Below are 24,506 nucleotides of genomic sequence, written 5' to 3' on the forward strand. Positions count from 1 at the left end.
GTATCTTGAGGGGGAAGGGGGAGGAGGGTTGGGGAGGGGGAGGGAAGAGAGAGGGAGGGAGGGTAGTAGGCCTAATACAATCGGGAAATTTCCGAAGTCATCGTATAGAATGTATAAGTTCAAGGTTATTTGTTAGGAGATAGAAACTATCTGCAAACAGATATAAACTTGAAATGCAATCAACACTCATACGATTATTTTTTTTGAAAGAGATACTTCTTCTTCATGATATGTAAAATATAAGAATTTGAATTTCAAGTATGTCTATTTGTCATACTTATTGTAAATTTATGTTGACAGAGTCTAGAAAATGACATCAGCTGATAGAATAATGGAAATATCAATAACCTTCAACGTAATCAGTCTCGAAGCTACAGTATAAAATATGAAAGTCTTGTTGTGTGGCCTACAGAACATAGCAGCAATCTGTATTCTCCAGGTGAGTGTGAGTATGACTTCGTGTAATAATAATAGTATACTTAGAAGTTGATAATGTTGGAGGGAATTTGAACATTACGTGTAAATTTTTTAAGAAATGAATTTAAAATAATTTAAATTTAGAGTTAGTGATTAAATTCCTTATTAGTTAAAAATATCATGATTACTAACAGTAAACGATTCTCAATAATAATTATTGGAGCATAAACACCATCACATTTCTTGGTGTTAAAGACCATCACATTACTTGGTCGTAAAGACCATCACAGTTCTTGGTGTTAAAGACCATCACATTACTTGGTCGTAAAGACCATCACAGTTCTTGGTTTTAAAGATCATCACATTTCTTGGGTCTCAAAGACTATCACATTACTTGGTCATAAAGACCATCACAGTTCTTAGTTATAAATACCATCACATTTCTTGGTTTTAAAGACCATCACATTTCTTGGGTCATAAAGACCATCACATTTCTTGGGTCATAAAGACCATTACATTTCTTGGTCATAAAGACCATAACACATTTCTTGGTCATAAAGACCATCACATTATTTGGTCGTAAAGACCTTCACAGTTCTTATTCTTAAAGACCATCACATTTCTTGGTCTTAAAGACCATCACATTTCTTGGGTCATAAAGACCATCACATTTCTTGGTCGTAAAGACAATCACATTACTTGGTCACAAAGACAATCACATTACTTGGTCACAAAGACAATCACATTACTTGGTCACAAAGACAATCACATTACTTGGTCACAAAGACAATCACATTACTTGGTCACAAAGACAATCACATTACTTGGTCATAAAGACCATCACATGTCTTTGGTTATAAAGACCACATTTCTGGATTATAAAGACCATCACATTACTTGGTCATAAAGACCATCACATTTCTTGGTCGTAAAGACAATCACATTACTTGGTCATAAAGACCATCACATGTATTTGGTCATAAAGACCACGTTTCTGGATCATAAAGACCATCACATTTCTTGAGTCTCAAAGACCATCACATTACTTGGTCATAAAGACCATCACATTTCTTGGTCTTAAAGACCATCACATTTCTTGGGTCATAAAGACCATCACATTTCTTGGTCATAAAGACCATAATACATTACTTGGCCATAAAGACCATCACATTATTTGGTCGTAAAGACCATCACATTACTTGGTCATAAAGACCATCACATTATTTGGTCGTAAAGACCATCACATTTCTTGGTCATAAAGACCATCACATTATTTGGTCGTAAAGACCATCACATTTCTTGGTCATAAAGACCATCACATTATTTGGTCCTAAAGACCATCACATTTCTTGGTCATAAAGACCATCACATTATTTGGTCGTAAATACCATCACATTTCTTGGTCATAAAGACCATCACATTATTTGGTCGTAAAGACCATCACATTTCTTGGTCATAAAGACCATCACATTATTTGGTCGTAAAGACCATCACATTACTTGGTCATAAAGACCATCACATTATTTGGTCCTAAAGACCATCACATTTCTTGGTCATAAAGACCATCACATTATTTGGTCGTAAAGACCATCACATTTCTTGGTCATAAAGACCATCACATTATTTGGTCGTAAAGACCATCACATTTCTTGGTTTTAAAGACCATCACATTTCTTGGGTCATAAAGACCATCACATTTCTTGGTCATAAAGACCATCACATTATTTGGTCGTAAAGACCATCACATTTCTTGGTCATAAAGACCATCACATTATTTGGTCGTAAAGACCATCACATTTCTTGATCATAAAGACCATCACATTATTTGGTCGTAAAGACCATCACATTTCTTGGTCATAAAGACCATCACATTATTTGGTCCTAAAGACCATCACATTTCTTGGTCATAAAGACCATCACATTATTTGGTCGTAAAGACCATCACATTTCTTGGTCATAAAGACCATCACATTATTTGGTCGTAAAGACCATCACATTTCTTGGTCATAAAGACCATCACATTATTTGGTCGTAAAGACCATCACATTACTTGGTCATAAAGACCATCACATTATTTGGTCCTAAAGACCATCACATTTCTTGGTCATAAAGACCATCACATTATTTGGTCGTAAAGACCATCACATTTCTTGGTCATAAAGACCATCACATTATTTGGTCGTAAAGACCATCACATTTCTTGGTTTTAAAGACCATCACATTTCTTGGGTCATAAAGACCATCACATTTCTTGGTCATAAAGACCATCACATTATTTGGTCGTAAAGACCATCACATTTCTTGGTCATAAAGACCATCACATTATTTGGTCGTAAAGACCATCACATTTCTTGGTTTTAAAGACCATCACATTTCTTGGGTCATAAAGACCATCACATTTCTTGGTCATAAAGACCATCACATTTCTTGGGTCATAAAGACCATCACATTTCTTGGTCATAAAGACCATCACATTATTTGGTCGTAAAGACCATCACATTACTTGGTCATAAAGACCATCACATTTGGTCCTAAAGACCATCACATTTCTTGGTCATAAAGACCATCACATTATTTGGTCGTAAAGACCATCACATTTCTTGGTTTTAAAGACCATCACATTTCTTGGGTCATAAAGACCATCACATTTCTTGGTCATAAAGACCATCACATTTCTTGGGTCATAAAGACCATCACATTTCTTGGTCATAAAGACCATCACATTATTTGGTCGTAAAGACCATCACATTACTTGGTCATAAAGACCATCACATTTGGTCCTAAAGACCATCACATTTCTTGGTCATAAAGACCATGACATTATTTGGTCGTAAAGACCATCACATTTCTTGGTCATAAAGACCATCACATTATTTGGTCGTAAAGACCATCACATTTCTTGGTTTTAAAGACCATCACATTTCTTGGGTCATAAAGACCATCACATTTCTTGGTCATAAAGACCATCACATTATTTGGTCGTAAAGACCATCACATTTCTTGGTCATAAAGACCATCACATTATTTGGTCGTAAAGACCATCACATTTCTTGGTCATAAAGACCATCACATTATTTGGTCGTAAAGACCATCACATTTCTTGGTTTTAAAGACCATCACATTTCTTGGTCATAAAGACCATAATACATTACTTGGTCATAAAGACCATCACATTATTTGGTCGTAAAGACCATCACATTACTTGGTCATAAAGACCATCACATTATTTGGTCGTAAAGACCATCACATTTCTTGGTCATAAAGACCATCACATTATTTGGTCGTAAAGACCATCACATTACTTGGTCATAAAGACCATCACATTATTTGGTCCTAAAGACCATCACATTTCTTGGTCATAAAGACCATCACATTATTTGGTCGTAAAGACCATCACATTTCTTGGTCATAAAGACCATCACATTATTTGGTCGTAAAGGCCATCACATTTCTTGGTCATAAAGACCATCACATTATTTGGTCGTAAAGACCATCACATTTCTTGGTTTTAAAGACCATCACATTTCTTGGTCATAAAGACCATCACATTATTTGGTCGTAAAGACCATAATACATTATTTGGTCATAAAGACCATCATATTACTTGGTCATAAAGACCATCACATTTCCTGGTCATTATGTAAAGAATAATGACTGAAGCTCTGGAAATTTTAAAGTAACATAAATTAGATTATAAAAGTTACAGAAAAATCCTGTCCTTAAATTTAAGAACTTCGGGTATCGACTCGTTTTCAGGTATATGGGTAACTGGTGAGAGAATCTTAAAAGATCAAATTGAAAGCCTCCTTGAAGACTCTTATATTGTTAGGTATTTTAAAATGCAGAATAAATTATTTTCAAAAGTGACACAGTTCCTAATGTTTTCTCATGCATCTTACGCATTTCGCAGGAATTTATCTTGTGCGTCATGTTGTGATTGATATTATTGTTTGTAGAATATTTTCTTGAACTATTACCAAAACATCTGCCCAAATGAAATAATTTAATATGCATCCAAGTAATAAAATAAAACTATCTTCTTTGAACGATACAAAAAAGAAATTCTTTGTAATTCCAAAGTTCTATCTAACTTCATTTTACATTGTATGGTTGAAGTATATACATAACTTATAATTAGTTAATCACAAATTGGAATAAAACAGCTGTAATTGTACTGTAATCATTTATAATATACAGGGTGATTCAGTGACTATGTTGCAAAGTCTTAGGAATGATAGAGGATATAATTATGAACAACTTTCATACAGAAATCTATATCCGCAAACATTCTATTTGGTAGTTACAAGTCTAGATATGTTAGTGCAACGAACTAGAATCGAACTCAAGATCATCCTTTTGAAGGTTTGTTGCAGACGACCTGTTCCTGCAAACGCTGGTGATTTCTCAATAACATACTACAATGTAGTTGGCATCGTAAATTATAAAAATTATAAAAATGCTTCATATATGTCTAAAGTATTGTATGGCTAATTTTTTTTTTTCGAATTTGTTTGTGCTTTGATATAAATATTACAGCAAAAGGTTGATTTTTTGTATCATAATAGCTCTACTTGACCTTACAATTTCTCGGAAATATTATTAGAATGTGGGGACGTACGTCCCAGCTCATTTCATTCACGTCTTCATACCATGCAAGAAATAAAATAATTTGTGTTGACATCGGTTTGGAGTTAATCGCTATTTTTCCTTCGAATTTCAAGTAACAACCTGAAGCATGTGCTTTATTCTCGAATAAATTGACTCGTAAATACTGAATATTAACAAAATGTATTCAATACTCAGGAGAAGTACTCGTAACTGTAAATGCTACAGATAAGGGATGGGAAAAATGAATGTTTCGGTATTAAGGATGTGGAAAATATGTTTTTCCGCGAAAATCACGTTATATGATATATATATATATGATGGGTAGGACATGTAGCATGTATGGGCGAATCCAGAAATGCATATAGAGTGTTAGTTGGGAGGCCGGAGGGAAAAAGACCTTTGGGGAGGCCGAGACGTAGATAGGAAGATAATATTAAAATTGATTTGAGGAAGGTGGGATATGATGGTAGAGACTGGATTAATCTTGCTCAGGATAGGGACCAATGGCGGGCTTATGTGAGGGTGGCAATGAACCTCCGGGTTCCTTAAAAGCAAGTAAGTAAGTAAGTAAGTAAGTAAGTAAGTAAGTATACTGTATGAATCCCGCGCCGTGGCGTCGTTGTCTAAGGCATCCAGCCTAGGACTCGCTTTACGGAATGCGCGCTGGTTCGAGTCCTCATAGGGGAAGAAATTTTCTCAAAAAAATTTCAGCCAGTGTATGGGACCGGTGCCCACCCAGCATCGTGATGCACTTGGGGAGCTACGATAGGTAACGAAATCCGGTTACTCAAACCAGCTATAACGGCTGGGGGGCTCATCGTGTTAACCACACGATACCGCTATTCTGGTTGGATGATCGTCCACCTCTGCTTCGGCATGTGGTCCTTCGTGAGCTATAGCGCCACGGATAAGGATATAGTTTTGTAGAATCGAAATATTTTCTCCAATGAAAAAGTGAAATAGCTCTATTACAATAGGTCTAGAATAGTTTAAAATCAGAACTAGATCTGTGATCGTTTCCATGCAAACGCAACGCTCCGATCACTTTGCAAAAGTTTTTCAGGAATGTTCTGGAGATATTTTATTATCAATTTTTATTTCAGAACCATGCTGGTGAAATCAATTTGCGCCTCTTTATTTGGCTTCATTTTTATACAAGTAAGTCTTTTAAAATAATAAAAGTGTTTTTGCAATGTAAAATATTAAAATCACATATTTAGTCCTGAAGATATATATTTCAACATAATACTCTTTGTCCTCAATTCAATGCACTTATCACTTATCAATGACTTTTTAGTTCACATCCCGAAGCAACTATTACAATTTTGCACAATAATTTCTAAAACTAAAACATAGAGTTGTTATGGTGAAACGTTAAAGCAGTTGATATATAGACCGAATAACTTTCTCTACTCTTCTTCAGTCGGCGATATAATACATAAATTACTTTTATTTCAGGTTATGAACTTTGCTATGTCTCAGGATGTTTCTGTATCAACGACTCCTGCAGGTATTTATTGTGGAATATGTAACTTTCTCGTTATGTTCTCCGATTTATATACTATTTCGTAAATAATTGTTCTTCCAATTATTTTATTGCACCCTTAAAATAATACTGTCGTACTACGAAAAGTTAGTTTTGAGTAAATGCAAGATAAATATTTCAAAGTCGTATGAAAACTCAGGATTACGAAGTACCATTATGAGTCCTGCAGACTTTGAGTTTGAACTTCAGAGACACAATTCTACTGTTTGATAGATGTTTAATGAAGATTACAGAACTTCCTGTAACTCAAAATTCAATTTTGTGGAGTTACGATAGTATTATTTTAAGGGTGGGATGTATAGTTCTTAGAGATTAACAAAACTATAGTCGCGACGCTGTTATTCCCGGCGTGATTCCTCCTCTTCGCTTACGTCTTAGGAAGTGAAGGCTCTATAAAGTCTAGGTAGGTAGTATCGTTCGCCATTTTTGTTCTTTCGTTGCCGAGCTACCAGACGAGGAATCTGTTTGCCACACCGTTAAACATTATCATGTCGTAGCTCCTATGATAATAAATCAAACGCACTGTAATTCAGCAAATAATTGAGCGGCAAATAACGTCTTCGTGTGGTTTCTGCAAACGCCAACGAAAGAGCCAAAATGGCGGACGATTGTATTAAGTATTTATCGAGCCTTAAGAAATGAATAACGTCTTCCTCGGCTAATCACAAGACGCACACGTTTAAATTTAACCGACCTGCAACGCGATTGGCTGCCGGAAATTAGAGCGACGGGACTATAACTGTCGCTCTCGCTCTCGCTCTCGCTCTCGCTCTCGCTCTCGCTCTCTTTGTTCGTTGCATTTCTCTTTCGAGTCTCGTCTCTCTCGCCATTCTCGTGCGCTTCGAGTCTCGCTCATCATTCTCGAAATAGCATTTGGTCTACGTGGAAAGATTTCGTAACTTTGAATAACATACGTGGTACAGTCATTAAGTTCTAATACTGAGCGCATAGTGGCGTTGTGGTGCACTATAGCGCATAGGTGGCGCCATGGTATGATACCTTGTCAGTTAGTCTGTCGACCCAACAAGAGACAGTTGAGTGCATGCACTGTAAGCAGAACTACGGTCTTTGTTGTGACGGTGATTTGAATGCGCGCGTCGGAACTCGAATATGTTGCAGTTTGAGCAACGGGCAAACGTCACGTTCTGTCAGAAATTAGGCGAAACTGCTATAACCGATCATAACTGGAGACGAAACATGGTGTTTCCTTTATGATCCGCAACTGAAGCGACAATCCGCCACCTGGAAAATGCCATTATTTCCACGACAGAAAAATCCGCAACAAGACAGGTCAAAAGGCAAGGTGATGCTTTAACAGTTTTTTTGATTCAGATGGAATTGTTCACATAGAATTCATCCCACAAGGTGCAACTGTAGACAAGATCCTCTACAAAGAGATTCTTGGCCGTTTAAGCAATTTAATTCGTCGTAAGCGTCCTGAGCTTTGGCATAGGAAGAATTGGCTGTTGCTACACGACAACGCCCCTGCACATCGCTCCATCCTTGTCCAAGAGGAACTTGCAAGGCAACAGGTCGCTGTTTTGCCACACCCTCCGTACTCACCTGATCTCGTACCATGCGATTTTTTTTCTCTTTCCCCTCATGAAATCAATCCTAGGAGGGCGTAATTTTTATGCGGCCGAAAAGGTCATGACTGCCACAAGAGAAGCCGTACGGCATCTTCCTGCCAACATCTTTCAGCGGTGCTTCCAGCAGCTACACCAACGTTGGCAGACGAGCATAGCGGTCAACGGCGACTATATTGAGGGAGGATGTCGATCTGTTTAAGTGTACGCCGTATCACGCGGCATCTTCTGAGACATCCACATTCTTGTGGGTGCCTACCCTTCAGGCGTCAGTGCCAGAACTTAATGACTGTACCACGTACATCATTGAAATAAATAACATTATAAATATTTAAATGAGACAAAAAGACAAAACAGAACAGTATCTTAGTTAGAAGAAGATTATTATTATTTTACTTATTGACTTTCCAACTCAAGAGTTTATTCAGCGCCGGAATTCAATGTGGATGAGAAGTAGCCGATTATGCAAATTGAGCCATGCATATTTTCACATTTTATCCTCGTACTCAGATATTTTGCTTAGTTGATATAGCTTTCACTGTTTTTTTATGAAGTAATATTTATTTTGTCTTAATTTTCTTTTAAGATTGCGCCTATTTGGTTTTTCAATCTGTCATCGCACTCGTGGTTATGCTCCAAATTTGATTTATGTAAGTCAATTTGGCTCTGTGATTGAGCACACACTTTCTTTACACAACACCACTTCTAACAACTATCTTCAGCTTAATATTTTAGTCCTAATCTGATGTCCTCAGTTCATCAGGTTTCCCATTATTACTTCACATTTAAGAAGATACTACTGTACTTCTATTGCTGCAGAAAATCTGTAAAGGTTAAAAAACAAAAATGAATAACTGTTCTGTTGTTGAGAGTGTATTCTGACGTCACAATCAATATATATCTTGCATTTGAGGTTTAGTTGAAACTAAAAACGAAATCCCGTTTGAGTCTGTGTTACTTTGCTTTGTTTCATGGTTTGTTTTATGTCTGCAAACGAGAGTACGTAGATATTACGGGAATATACAGGATGTAACAAAAAGGTACGGCCAAACTTTCAGGAAACATCACACGTAGAAGAAGAAGAAGAAGAAGAAGAAGAAGAAGAGGGGCTATGTTATATGGACGTGGTTAAGCAAACACTTTATTTCCACGTTAAAATTCATTTTCATAATACATTAATCATGGGGAACAGAAAGGAAGAGAACGTATCAGCATACTACATGAAACTCTTTCTTACATGAAATGTGTGTGCAGGCACTAACAGCAGCTGATTTTCCTGCACGGGTACACTTCTGCGAATGGTTTATTCAACAATGTGTCAGCACTGACTTTAGTTCAACTGTACTGTTCACGGATGAGGCTTCGTTTCAACGTGATCAGATTGTATATTTTCACAATCATCACGTATGGGATAATTTGTCGAATCATGTGATCAACAAATGAGGCTATCAAATGCAAAACTCGCCTTATCCAGGTAAAGTGATTTGTCAGAAAACAGGAAAACCCGTTATGGATATGGACAGTTTTGCATTTGATAGCAGTTTTCTGAGCTCTATGGAAGAGGAATTAGACAAGATTTGCACAAAACCGGCTATATCAGTAGATAGACAGCTGCGAGAAGTACAACATCCCATATGTAACTCATTTTTTTTTAATTTTGAATAAGGCGAGTTTTGCACTTGATAGCCTCAAATATTTTCTGTCAATGTTTTGGCCGACATTGTTGGTGACTTTTTGTTAGGGCCTCATGTTCTTTCACCCAGGTTCAACGAACAAACTTACCATGCTTTCTTAGCCTGTTCTGCTAGAAGACGTACCTTTACCAGTGCGAAGAAACATGTAATTCATGCACGATGGAACTCCTAATTTCAGTGTTAATGTTCGTCGGCTTCTAAATAACAGATTCGATGACAGATGGATAGGTAGAGATGGACCAATTCCTTGGCCTTCACGCTCTCCGGACTTAAACCCACTAGACTTTTATTTGTGGGGGCATTTGAAGGCTATTGTGTATGGAACCCCGGTACAAGATGCACGTATTCATGCTCACGGAGGGCATTTTGAACATGTCATAATCTAAGAAAGAGTTTCATGTGGTATGCTGGTGCGTTCTGTTCCTACGTGTTTCCCATGATTAATGTATTATGAAAAGTTGTAGAGAATGATTTCTAACTTGGAACTAAAGCGTTCGCGGAATCATGTCTATATAACATAGCCTTTTTCCTTCTTCTACGTGTGAGGAATGTTTCCTGAAAGTTTGGCCGTGCCTTTTTGTAACACCCTGTATAGGCTTACAATCCCAATTTTGATAAACTTACGAGTATAAGCCTAGTCTACATCGTGGCGCAGTTTAAAAATCTCCGTGACACATTCTACATAGTATCTCATTTTGATAATTACTAACATTTTTGTCAACCTTGTTCACCTACACCCAGTTCAGTAAGATATTAGTCTTGATGACATATATAGGGTGATTCACGAAGATTGTGAGATACCTTAGGCTCTGATTTATGACATCATTACGATGAAAAAAAGTTCAAATAAACATAGGTCAAACTTTAAAAATAGAGCGAGTTACATCTTCCTGAATGTTAAACATAAATGTAGAATTCATGAATCTTAAGGATTAAATAAATATTTACGCGAATAGTGCTGTGTGTATTATAAATTAATTAAATAACATTCACATTAATACTTTGTATCGCAAAGAAGTTCACAAGGATGCGTGGTAAGGAAGGAATAACCGTGATTTTATCCAAAACTACTCAAAATTAGACACATGTATATGAACTTTTTTCTTCACAATGATGTCAGGAATCAGGTCCTAGAGTATGGCAAAATTTTCGCGAATCACCCTGTATATTAGGTGAGTTATTCCTATGTTATAAAATGACAAGTTATAAAAGAGAACATCCATTAGGATCTCCACTGCCGAAAGAGAATTTTTATTAACGACCGCTAGATGGGAGCACTGCTGCAAGTTATTGTCCATGCAATTACTTCAGGGTTATAACCTAACTTCTTTTGCAGTCGCTAGATGGCAGCATAGTGAAATTGATAAAAGTTTTCTTAAGAGTGCAATATGTTGATAAATGTGTTATAAGTGTTCAGGGATAATAGCTAATCTATGAAGGGATCAGGGACTGACTGGACAAGTCCGGAGAGATTTATTATTAGGAAATACACTATTGGGCAGGAGTTCCTGGAATATTTCGCTTTACGCCTTAATTCCCTTTTAACTATAGGAGAGAAGTGGGTACAGTAAGACAGGGAGAAGAGTGAGACATTTTTTATTAGATGGTAAATTTTGATGTTGAGATGTTAGTAACAGTGGAGTTGTATATTCCATGAGTAAAGTAACAGTATTTTCATACTCGATTTGATTCTAGTTATAAAGGTGATTGTTGAAAAAATAATTCGTAATTTTTCACGATAGAAGTAAAATTCTGGCTTGTGTTTAATGAAGGTTATATTGGATATACAAATGAGATACAAATATGAATGTTTTGTTACCTAATACTATGGTATTTGAGATTGTGTTTGGCAAAGTTTCGTCTTTCTTGTTTTAATTTTGAAGTGATGGCGTCATTTTTAAATTAACTATGCGTAAAGGGAAAGTAAGACATGCCATTGAAGGGTACACTGAGACGTCTCACTGTTCCCATGTACCAATGATTTGCAAAAACAAACTGTAATTATATTACATTTACCAGTAACTAACATTAAGAATGAACATACTACTAACCAATTTAGGGACTGTAGCTTAAAATAATGGATACATTACATTTTAATGGTTTCATAAATAAAAAATTATTCACAAAAATTAAAAACATGTTAAAAATAATAAAGAATTACATTAAATTCTTATAATCATAAGCTTTGTTGTCACCAAAAATTCATTTATTTTTTCACAAAACTTTGAAATGTCATGGAAAATTCACTTTTCCAAATGTTCCAGATGTTTCAATGGTTTCGAAGTCAGACACCAAAATGATTCTAAATAAGCCTACAGAACATGTCAAGTTAAAGGGAAGCAGGCTTTCCTTTCTTTTGAAATAAATGTAAATCATTTCAATGTCCCTTAATAGGCACTGTGGTGTCTCACTGTATCCTCCTGAATGGGAACAGTGAGACATTTGCATTTTTTGACAAACACGTATTGTATATTATGTCCTTTATCTATTAACATTTTTGTTTATGTATTATTATACTCCATGTTTTAATGTATATTTTTATTGCACTTGATTTTAAAAATACTTGAATTATCACTTGCATACGGGCTATTCCATCTCAAATCGACCGAAATATAGAGAAAATTGACCTTTCAGTTTTTAAATACAATGAAACTTTTTCTGTCCGTAGACAACTGTGATATAATGCTTTGTGCAAAGTTTGAGGCATCAGAACTTAATAGTGTTTAAATTAATAATATTTAAATTTATCGTATTTTCATAAAATTAGCAACTTTAAACTGTTGTGGCTCCGAAACCCTTTCACCCAATGATCAAAATCATGGTTTATTTTGATGCTGAAAAGTTAAAGTTTATATTGACATGAAAACAGTTTTTCTTACTGTTTATGGAAATGGAGAAATTTAGATTTTTCTTCATTAAGTTGCCTTTGGCCACGAAAAAATATTTCTAAAATATATGGTTAGATTCCGCATTGAAAGTACAAATAAACGCATATTTTTACTGGTGGTACGCTGATAAGAAAGTATTGAAAATATCAAATAAAGAAAATAAATAGTACGCGCGGGAACTAACCAGCTGACTGTGAGACGGGAGGTAGTCGAGACAAGCAAGCCCAGGAGACAAACACGTGATGTGTCGTCTAGCAGTCATGGCTGGGCTAGCTTTATCACAAGTTTTCATAAACACAGGAGTAAAATGACGCCCAACGCTCGCTTATCTTCAGCTCTCGGCCAGTGCGTGCGATACTGCGCCGTTCAAGTCCAGGCGTGTGAAAATAATTTATTTAATACCCTCGAAACGTATTGCCGTACCACTAAGCAAACAATGCCGAATCCCTCTTAATAATGCAAAGTTTTTTCTCAATATTTGTTTACATTTTTACAAATGGCCAAAAACCCTAAAATCAAGTAAAATCAAATTATCTGTCTCTCTGTGTACAATAAAAATAAGGATTACTTCTTAACATAACCTACCAGTTGTCAGCTTCAAAATGAGCTCCCGTTCAATGTTCTGCAATAAATGGTTCCAGAGTTCTGAGCGCTGAAAGAGGCTTGTTTTTATAAAATAAGCTAAATTTGTCGCTCAATAATACGAAAACCGTTTGACTTTCGATAGTATATTTTTGAAATTGCACTCTCCTCAGCACCTTGTATAAGTAGGGAAAAAATCAGAGTATAAAAAATGAGAGGTTTTTTACTGATCGATTTCAAATGGAATAGCCCATACATAATATGTCTTAATATTTTGTGTCTCACTGTACCCACTACTCCCCTACTGTGTGATTGCCATATTATCATCCCTCTTTCTCGAAATAACTATGTTGAAAGTGAACATATAAAAAATGTGAACTTGTAAAATGTCTTCTATTGTAGGCGCCGATATAGAATATTGGTTGTGCCATATTCCTGGTGAAATTGAACCTTTCCTTCCACGAGGTGCTAACTTGGTAGACGCTATGAACCATCAAATCAACGACGCGGCTACATTGAATGATCAGTTGGACAAGAGTTGCAACGACATAAAAGGTGAGTGTTTACTCTTGTAGCGTGGAACAGCTGCATAATAACTTAATTAATTTCGTGTTTATAATGTTATTTCATTTTTACTTTACACCTTTGACTTGTTCGGTATTATAAATAAAAATTAATTTTTACATTAATTCAGCTTTAAGATGAATACCGACCACAGCAGGAATAAATTCAAGGGAAAAATTGTTCTGGGACCGGGTATCAATCTTGGGACCTTTGGCTTAGCGCACCAACGCTCTACCGACCGACTGAGCTACCAAGGAACTTCACCGGACACGGTCTCATTTTTCCCTTCTTATCCACATAACTCGAGTGGGCTGACAAGACGTCAGAAACTCACACGAACTCTGTGTGACTTGAAATTGGTGTTTTCTGTTAACGTATATATTTATTCAGTAGAATTCCGATCCTCCGTCACCTTATTAACCAATGGCGGATTATCCGACTTCTTTCTCTCGCTTTTTCTTTTTCTTTTCTTTTTTTTTTTTTTTTTTTTTTTTGCTACAGAAATATCGCGTTTTTTTTCTAGAGAGTTATTACAAGACTTTACCCTTACATATTATGGTTTACTGTTAGAGTTCTATAAAATGTATTCCAGGGTATCAAAAGAGATCTTGTCCATACATTCACAGTGTTCTACCCAAGACCAGATTTTTCACTGCAAATCCAGCTTTCTCCAATCTTCCTTATTTTCTGTCTTGCTAAGTATAAAAAAGTGCAAATAACTGAGTGGTTTGGGGAACGATAAACTGTCCACATCTCAGATTGGAGTCACAACCGTGTGAAATTTAATAAAAATGAAAGATTTTTATTTTATTTTATTTTATTGGGTTATTTTACGACGCTGTATCAACATCTAGGTTATTTAGCGTCTGAATGATATGAAGGTGATAATGCTGGTGAAATGAGTCCCGGGTCCAGCACCGAAAGTTACCCAGCATTTGCTCGTATTGGATTGAGGGAAAACCCCGGAAAAAACCTCAACCAGGTAACTTGCCCCGACCGGGATTCGAACCCGGGCCACCAGGTTTCGCAGCCAGACGCGCTGACCGTTACTCCACAGGTGTGGACAAAATTAAAGATAAAGTGTATAAAGTACCTACGTAAATCTACAACACGAGACCTCCACTATTCCTATCTTTCCACAGACAACCATTATATGGAGTTTCCTTTCCTGTTAAAAAGCCGTTGCCAATAACATACTTAAATCAGTGAACTTCTGATCCACTACCCAGCATGTTCAATACAAGACCACAGAAAAAATTACGAAAGTATTAGCATTAATCACTAAATTTGCGACAATTTTTTATGGTACGAATTATCCGATTTTTTCGATTAACCGTTCACCTCAACCCCTTCATTACGACGGATAATAGAGGTTCTACTGTATTTTATTTATTTAATTAGCTAGCTAGTGAGTACAAATTACATTTATAAAATAAAAATGTTTCTAGCCACTACCGTAAGAGCCAGGCTCGTGTACGGTGTGGTCTTAGTCAATAATATAACATAAAATTTATAAGGACAGTTTACTAAATACAGTAAGTAACTTAATTCAAACCAATAAATACAACACAAGAGCAAGAATAAAGAAGAAAGAGAAAAAGAGAGAAAATACACATTTAACATAAACTGACAATCAGACAGAAGCCAGTGATATTCAATAAAAACATGAATATAGTCGACAGAAATAAAAGATAAAAAAATACCTTTGTTAATATCATATATCATGGATAATTTTACAAATTTCTTTTTTAAAAGCTTCAATTTTAAAATATTTCAAATTTGGAAAATGGTTTGTAATTTTATTATAAAGTCTTGGGCCGAAACTAGCGCCATGTTTAAGAGCTGCACTTGTATGACATTTAGGCTCAATTAATGGGAAAGTAAACTTTTGTCTTCGAGTACGATATTCATATCGATTAGATTTATGTTTTATTTGATTTCTGTGGTAGTAAGTTAGTAAACTATATTTATAAATTTCTTCAATAGGTAATACATTAAAATCTGTATAAATTAAATTTGTTGGGTAATCCATATTTTTGGTCAGACAAATTTTTATTAATCTTCTGTGTAGGCCTAATAAAATTAACGGATTAAGTACAGATGATGCTACTTCACCCCAATTTATTATACCATATTGTATTAATGATTGTACCAAAGTTAAAAATATTATTCTCAATGCCTCCTTAGTGATAAAATTTCGAAGTATTATGAATTTATAAATTGTCTTTCTTATACAGGGACATAATTTTATTTTTACTTCAATTTTTATTGTACCTGAGTTTTAGAATGTACTTCACTCCCACCCCTTCTACTAATGAAGTTCAACCGTCCTCCACACAGATCCAAGACTGCCTATACAGTCATAGTAGCCTTACGGTCATAGTAAACAGTACGTTCAAGAAATATGTTCGCGTTTTTCAGTGAAGAAAGAGCTTTCAATATTGAACCATTTTCGCACAGGTACTGTCGTCCATTTGCCTACGTCGTATCCCGGTTTCCTCCACCAGCTTTTATTCGGCAGCTAATGGCTGGGCTCTCTTATCTCCTTTCTCAGAACATTAATTTCTGTAAGGAATTGGACGTCTACTTAATATTATACAACTGTTTAAAATAACTTAAATAAAAGGACCTTGTTAAGTAATTAACTGTCACGTGATTTCCTCCCTTTCTACGACCCTACGACATAACCACTTGGACGGACAGTAGATAGTATGTCTGAGTAATTTTATCTTTTCGGATGGGGCAGAAGTGAAGATTGAATTTACAGTACCCTTAGGTACCTAAGGTACCCTCTTACGGAGTAGGTACGGAATTATTTCAACATGAGTTACTAGTACGAAGAACGAATCTAGTAATTGGAATTAGGTACAATAGTCTATAGTGCGATAAATGTACATTAGAACTGAAGTCTGTATCGAAATGAACGGCCAACATTTTCAAAAATATGTTTAAATACCCAGATTATGATTATTTTTCAATTTAACTTCATTCTCTGTATTGTATGCTAATGTGCTGTAGACAGTATAACATACACTGCATAATGAATACGTCCACATGGACAGCTCAGTTCGTGAGTAAAAACACTCATTGTTAATACTGTACTGTATTTTGATTAAACAAAAACCCAATGAAAATTATCAAACTCAAAATCGCGATATTTCCTAGTTTACGTAAATGGATGAACTACTTTTCTTCCCTCCTATACCTAGTAAAGTGATTTGTTTGTATATTACGCCAGTATCATCGAACTCCAGTCGTGGAAAGGGGTAGCAAACGGCGTTCATCCAGAGGTATAGGCAAGTTAATATTAAAAATGTTAGTAAAAATAAAATGATGTCCCAGTACGTGTACACATGAAATCAATTTGTTTATCCCAACGTAAATGCCGGTCTGTAATAATTCCTAAATATTTAACTTGTGTGGAAGGTGTTAGATGTGGGCAATTACATTACGTGAGTTTTTGAAGTACTGCTTGAACAGACAAGGTACTCGAAAGACAGGCACTAACTTAAAGTTACCGTCTGGTAACACGTTCACAGATAGAAGGAAAACTGACTCAGGAACGAATAATGTCCCTGGACAACTTCTTGTCCTTTGTAACAAGAGAAAAATGTTTAGGGCAGGGGCGGCTACTCAGGTGAAGTAGGTGAAGTGGCACTTCACCTATTTACGTGTAAAACACAATTTTATCTAATATTAATAATTAATTCTAGTTATTACCGGTACCATATTTCTATAGTAAAAAAATTATTTTCAGTCTTTCTGAACAGCGTTTAGTTGTATAAATAGTACCTGTACCGTCCACTGAATAGAATAATGTCAACTGTTATTAGCAGAGAGAGCATTTGGTGTACGTAAACCGTTGAGTTAACTGCTACATGCACTATATCGTAACGTATTAGGGAGCAAGGAAGGGAGGGGGGGATGTCATCGTGTCGCTGCAATAACGATGACTAGAGTACAGTTCCTGCAGCAAATTATCTTTACTATTCAGTAATTTCACTTTATAACATTAAATAACCTATTGTTTATATTGTACATTTAATTACAACATACATAGTTCTGTGTTACATGATATTAATGTAGCTACATAAGAACAATATATTGTATATAAAGACAACAACATAGAAAAAATAGTATTTTACTTTGTACTACTTTGCTCTTCTTCATGACTGCATTTGTTACAGTGCACGACAATATAGCTACTTCATTAAGCTTTTCTGCTTTCATTTCGTCAGACCACGATAATCGCATTGATTTTTCAAACAGAGCTTTTCTGCTTTCATTTCGTCAGACCACAATAATCGCATTGATTTTTCAAACACAGCTTTTCTGCTTTCATTTCGTCAGACCACAATAATCGAATCGATTTTTCAAACAGAGCTTTTCTGCTTTCATTTCGTCAGACCACAATAATCGCATTGATTTTTCAAACACAGCTTTTCTGCTTTCATTTCGTCAGACCACAATAATCGAATCGATTTTTCAAACAGAGCTTTTCTGCTTTCATTTCGTCAGACCACAATAATCGCATTGATTTTTCAAACACAGCTTTTCTGCTTTCATTTCGTCAGACCACAATAATCGAATCGATTTTTCAAACAGAGCTTTTCTGCTTTCATTTAGTCAGACCACAATAATCTCATTGATTTTTCAAACAGAGCTGCAATGGTAACATGATTTACTTTCTATAGCTCTTCGAATGTCAATAGAAACTTTTTGCACACACCTTCAGTCTGAAGTGCCTCAACAATAGCATTAGCAACAGATCTATTTGCAATAATTGTCATTTCGTCTATAGATACCCACAATTTTTCATCTTTTAAGGTTTCTCTAATTTCACGTAACATATCTTCATAACATTTTGCTAAATAACCCGTACGCAGAATAGATTGTCGGGATAGTGTTCTACCTGTATATTTTTGCAAAAATGATCTGACACATGGGTGTTCCAGTTTTTTAAATGGAATATTTTCCCTAACGAACATGTGGCACAAGTCTTGGTAAAAATCACATTCCACATTTGAACTCGTTGGAATAGCTTCGACTTTTTTCGAATTCAACAACTTAAAGCATTCCTTGTGTCTTTTAGAGTTGCAGTGTTTTTGTACATGGTGTCTCTTGTTCCCCAGTAGATCGACTTTACATACCATGCATGAAAGTTTTTGACCATCTGTAGGAAAGTGCTGCGATCCGAACTCCTCAACAAATCGCTGCAATTGTACATACCGAGGCTTCTTTCCTTTCGGCATATCGTAAACTATGTTGTAATATAAAGGCAAACAAATGCTTTGCACTTACGGTAAACACAAATAGAACTAATTAGGACTGTGCTAGGAAAAAAGTGAATACAGGAATAGTGTAGAAGGACCAATGAAGTAGAATATGCAGAAAACAGGAAATTCAAATACCCCAGGAAATGTACAGGTATTGAAAACTATCTAAGACATCACGTGTAACATCATCTGCACGTACAAGGACTGTACCTTGTAGATAAGATCCCCTTCCCCCACCTCGTGACGTAATCAAAGCTCTCGGTATAGTAAACTTGTGTCCACTGATAACGTACCCCATCTGCTCTCTTTGGTTATTAGCGCCGAGCGGTGTCTATTGGAACTTACAATACAGTAGAGGTGAAATTATTTGGGCTCCCATTCTCATACGGCATTTGGTTTCCATGTAACGTGACGTCAAGGAATGAAGAAAGATTGTATGAGTGAAGTGCGTTTTTGAGTCTTTCAGTTACGGAGGGCTCTCAGACTTGTTGTACAGTTTCCCTAGAAAAGGATGAGACGATTGAATATTCTTAAGTCTCAGATGTAAGACACTGCGCATGATCGGAGACCAGAGCACTGATACACAAGATAACGAATATTGAGTTACTTAAATTCAGGCTATTTGGTTTGTTATGAGCATCGTTCCGAAATTCACTTCAAAAACTGCAAAAAATATGATAATATTACGTAAATAAAAGATAAATATATACATAAATCGTGTAGTTAAATCGACAATGGACCTTCATAACTAGATCGACACTGCACAAAGAAAGGAAAGCTTTCGTGTTGTTTCAATAGCTCAGACGCTAAGACTTCTGCGTCTCGTGTAGAAGAGTGCGAGTTCGATTCCTAGTCTATACAACGATTTTTTTTGTCTAAATAACTTTGAAATAGCTAAATAACGTTGAAATAGAGTTTTACAAATTCCTCAGATTGTGTTAATGATCACAGACAATACAAAATTACAAGTTATAATATTGTAAACGTTAATCTAATGAATGCATTTATACATACACACATACAATGTAAATGCATATATATTAAAAACTAACAATTAAAATGAATTATGTTAATAACCTAGAATTTAGCTGTAGCAATGTGGTGTCATAACTTGGGATTTGTTTACTTAACGTAATTAGATTTAATTTGATTAGTTTCGCAACAATAATTGGACTTCCTGTTATTTAAATATTTAATTTAGGGTTGACTTATTAACTCTTACTGTACAAGATGCCCATTATTTCAATAATTATATATCACGCTAAATAGTCATTGTCTACACTAAAGTATTATCGTCATCCCTCATTTCTCATCGTAATGGCGAACCGACGTGACATGAGACAGCGAGTTATAGCTCTAGTTGAGGCTGGATATGGGGCTAGATCTGCTGGCCGTTTGGTCGGTGTCCCTGGAAGTACAGCAGCGAGGGGGTTCATCGTTACAAAATTCAGGGGAGGTCGAAAATCGCCCTATTCCATGGGCGTCTGCGGATTTCTTCATTGGAAGAGGATGCTCTCTTATTCGAGACAGTTCGACTGGACCCTTTCGGACTGCTAACGAAATAAGAGCAGCATCTAACTTTCCCGGTTCTTCACATACTGTGATCAGCAGGTTGAGGAACCGCGGTATTAGGAGCCGGAGGGCTGCGCAAATGGAAATATTGGGGGAAGCACAAGCTGTCAACCATCTTGCCTTCGCTACCAATCGAGTGGATTTCGATTGGAGAAATGTATGATGGTATGCGGACAAGATTTTAAGTTAAGGGGTCTCTTTTTGTTTTTTATGATTTTTGTTTCAGGAAGAATACTTTTAACTTCCAAGTAAGATTTATTTATTTTTCGACGAGGTTCAGCCCACTTATAGACCAAAAAATTGGGCATAATTTATTCCATATTTTTCGACAAATTATACAGTAGAGGAACTCTGAACAAATTAATTACACCTCAATAAAAAAAAAGAGTTTTACCTGGGATCGAACACGAAACGTTTCGGTTATATGGTGGAACCGACACGCTACTATATGAGCTACCGAGACAAGACAGTGACAGCAGCAGTCCAGAATGTAGATCCGATAGCAGGCATTTGCCATTCGGTACAGAGAAGTAATGATATTTTGTTACCCGAGCTATGTTGTGAAATCGTGGCTTTAAATGGCTGTCTTCTTCGTGATCCTTATTCTGATCCCTGTCCTTGTTGTGGTCCTTGTAACAATTCTTGTTCTATTTGTCATGTTACTTATCGTTATACGTCGATATCGAGTGAACCGCGCTGTAGAACTTTAACTTCCGACAACCAAGAATCGTCTCATTCTTTTTAAGGGTAACTGTACATGGAGTGACCAGTTTGCAGATCTAACGGTACTAATAATAGAGAAGGGTTGAAGCTGGTCTCCAAGGCCGGGGGGTATGGTTTAAGGGCTGTGAAATTTTACAGTATTTACTACCTGACTCGAGAATAGTATTCTTATTCCTTGTGTCCAAGCAGCCACCCCTGCGGCGGTAGATTAGCTGGCTCTATGTTATTTTATTAGGAATGCACCCCACATACATTCTCAAAGTCTAAAAGTTGTTTTCCGCGGCGTGTATGATTTTTTTCTCATGAGCTTGTCAGGTTTGTTCCAGCTCTTGTATTTGAAAGTTTAACGCGTGCGTAAAAGTACACATGTAATTTAAAAGTGTGTACGTATAGGCCTATATTAACTTATTATTTAAAGTAGTTAGATTGTATTAGTGTATATAGTGTATTAATCCTACATCACAGTGTATATTATATTTTATGCTCGACCATGCCAAAATGTAGTAATTATACACCTGGTAGCAGTCCTTTAATGCATGTCATTAAAGTACACCTATTCATTAAAGTTCAGGTTTTCGATTATTTTCGAATATGCAATCGAAAGATAACGAGGGAAACGTCACGGAGGCTGGAAATCCAATAATGTCGCAGAAGGTTATGTTCTGTTACTATAATAATAAGCGTTAATTGTAAATGATATTCAAATAAATTCAATTTGTCATCTCGTTTTTCAATTCTAAATCAATTTCAAGGTTATACCAAAATTAGTTCATGTTATTCTCTACATCAAGGTGAATGACATCTCACACGGGCTATACACAAGGTCACTTCCGATATTGAGTTAGATACAAATAAAATGATGCTTCTGAATAATTTCAAGTTAGAAATATGGTCGAGCATAAAAAGTCGTATGAAACTTGCCTATAATGGTAATTAAGACGCTCGTATGAAAAATATGAAACTCGCTTGCGCTCGTTTTATAAACAAACATACTTGCGTCTTAATTACTATCATTATAGGCTCGTTGCATAATGTACTATTTAATTACTATAGTGCTATTATACAAATACTTAGGTACAAATACACAGCAAATATTGATAAATGAATGCGACATTTGTATCCCGAAAATGACACGGTTTGTAATTTATTGGAAATGCCGTTTTGTAGACTTAAATATGAGGATAAAAAAATGTTTTAAATTCTGGACGACCTACAGTTCCATTTCTTCTTTGTTTTAGAACGTGCTAAGAAAATAGCGAAGTTCTATAAAATAACTTAAAAAAATTCTACCGATGAAAGAAGCTTTTCTATTTGAAAATGTTAAAAATTTCACTCTGAATACTACATCACTAAAAGTTAAGAGGATTGACTTGGCATGCAAGAAATTGGATGAGTCCTGAAATAAATTAATTTTCTTGTTTGCATGTGTTCTAGAACTAGTAAAATTGAACGTAGTTTAAGAATAGTAGGCCTACTCATTATGTTGGTAGCCCTGAAACTGTTCATGCATTTGGTATGTAAACAGCACTTCACCTATTTTTTTTACGACGAGCCGCTACTGGTTTAGGGATGAAGAAATAGTGAGGAAGACCCATGGCAGATTATTAAACATTTCTATACCATGTGCAAGAGATCCGAGTTAGCTCTTTAATGTCCATAGGCGTCTGTGGAGAGTCGGTATAGGCCAGTTTCTATCTGATGCTTTTCCAATTCACTGCGGGCTAAAGCAGGGAGATGCACTATCACCTTTACTTTTTAACTTCGCTCTAGAATATGCCATTAGGAAAGTTAAGGATAACACAGAGGGTTTGGAATTGAACGGGTTACAACAGCTTCTTGTCTATGCGGATGACGTGAATATGTTAGGAGAAAATCCCAAACGATTAGGGAAAACACGGGAATTCTACTTGAAGCAAGTAAAGAGATAGGTTTGGAAGTAAATCCCGAAAAGACTAAGTATATGATTATGTCTCGTGACCAGAATATTGTACGAAATGGAACTATAAAAGTTGGAGATTTATACTTCGAAGAGGTGGAAAAATTCAAATATCTTGGAGCAACAGTAACAAATATAAATGACACTCGGGAGGAAATTAAACGCAGAATAAATATGGGAAATGCCTGTTATTATTCGCTTGAGAAGCTTTTGTCATCTAGTCTGCTGTCAAAAAATCTGAAAGTTAGAATTTATAAAACAGTTATATTACCAGTTGTTCTGTATGGTTGTGAAACTTGGACTCTCACTTTGAGAGAGGAACAGAGGTTAAGAGTATTCGAGAATAAGGTGCTTAGAAAAATACTTGGTACTAAGAGGGATGAAGTAACAGGAGAATGGAGAAAATTACAAAACGCAGAACTGCACGCATTGTATTCTTCATCTAACATTAAATCCATACGTCTAAGATGGGCAGGGCATGTAGCACGTATGGCGAATCCAGAAATGCATATAATGTGTTAGTTGGGAGACCTGGGGGAAAAAGACCTTTGGGGAGGCCGAGACGTAAATGGTAGAATAATATTAAAATGGATTTGAGGGAGGTGGGATATGATGATAGAGACTGGATTAATCTTGCTCAGGATAGGGACCAATGGTGGGCTTATGTGAGGGCGGCAATGAACCTCCGGGTTCCTTAAAAGCTAGTAAGTAATTAAGTAAGTAAGGCGTCTGTGGAATGTGACATACGTTGGCATGGATACTATGCAACTACTAATGTTTGATGCTCCTCTCATTGCAGATGGCAGTTCGACCGATGAAAGCAAGTTGTGGATGTCCGAGAGACTTAAGAACTTCGCATTAAATGGAACACATATTTTAAGTGAAATGGCGTGGATCGTGGAAAATGGAAATCCCATACTTGACGAAATTTTCGAACTCGCCAAAAATTTAAGAACATCGGCAGAAGAATAGAGCCAGTTTCAAAGGAAATGAGTACAACGATTTTCATTGATGAGGAAAATAGATTTGACAGTAATTAATTTCATATTTACATGTAAATTGAAAGTGGTTGCTAAATTGGTAACTGCTGAATAAATATATTCTCTACTCATTA

General features: G+C 36.0%; 1 protein-coding gene across 1 annotated transcript; it reads left to right on the forward strand.

Moving 5' to 3' along the window:
- The first annotated feature begins 297 nt into the window (after positions 1-297).
- Positions 298-24,506, forward strand: LOC138702758 (uncharacterized). Its single transcript, XM_069830057.1, has 5 exons — positions 298-439; positions 6,129-6,183; positions 6,484-6,535; positions 13,724-13,876; positions 24,192-24,506. The coding sequence occupies exons 2-5, from the start codon at positions 6,133-6,135 to the stop codon at positions 24,362-24,364; spliced, it is 429 nt and encodes a 142-aa protein (XP_069686158.1). The 5' UTR covers positions 298-439; positions 6,129-6,132; the 3' UTR covers positions 24,365-24,506.

This window comes from Periplaneta americana, chromosome 7 (assembly GCF_040183065.1).
Source record: "Periplaneta americana isolate PAMFEO1 chromosome 7, P.americana_PAMFEO1_priV1, whole genome shotgun sequence".
Lineage (NCBI taxonomy): Eukaryota > Metazoa > Arthropoda > Insecta > Blattodea > Blattidae > Periplaneta > Periplaneta americana.

Coding starts and splice junctions, on each gene's coding strand:
- LOC138702758 (XM_069830057.1), top strand. CDS start 6,133: ATGCTGGTGAAATCAATTTGCGCCTCTTTATTTGGCTTCATTTTTATA. Junction 6,184..6,483: donor TTGGCTTCATTTTTATACAA/GTAAGTCTTTTA, acceptor CTTTTATTTCAG/GTTATGAACTTTGCTATGTC. Junction 6,536..13,723: donor TGTATCAACGACTCCTGCAG/GTATTTATTGTG, acceptor CTTCTATTGTAG/GCGCCGATATAGAATATTGG.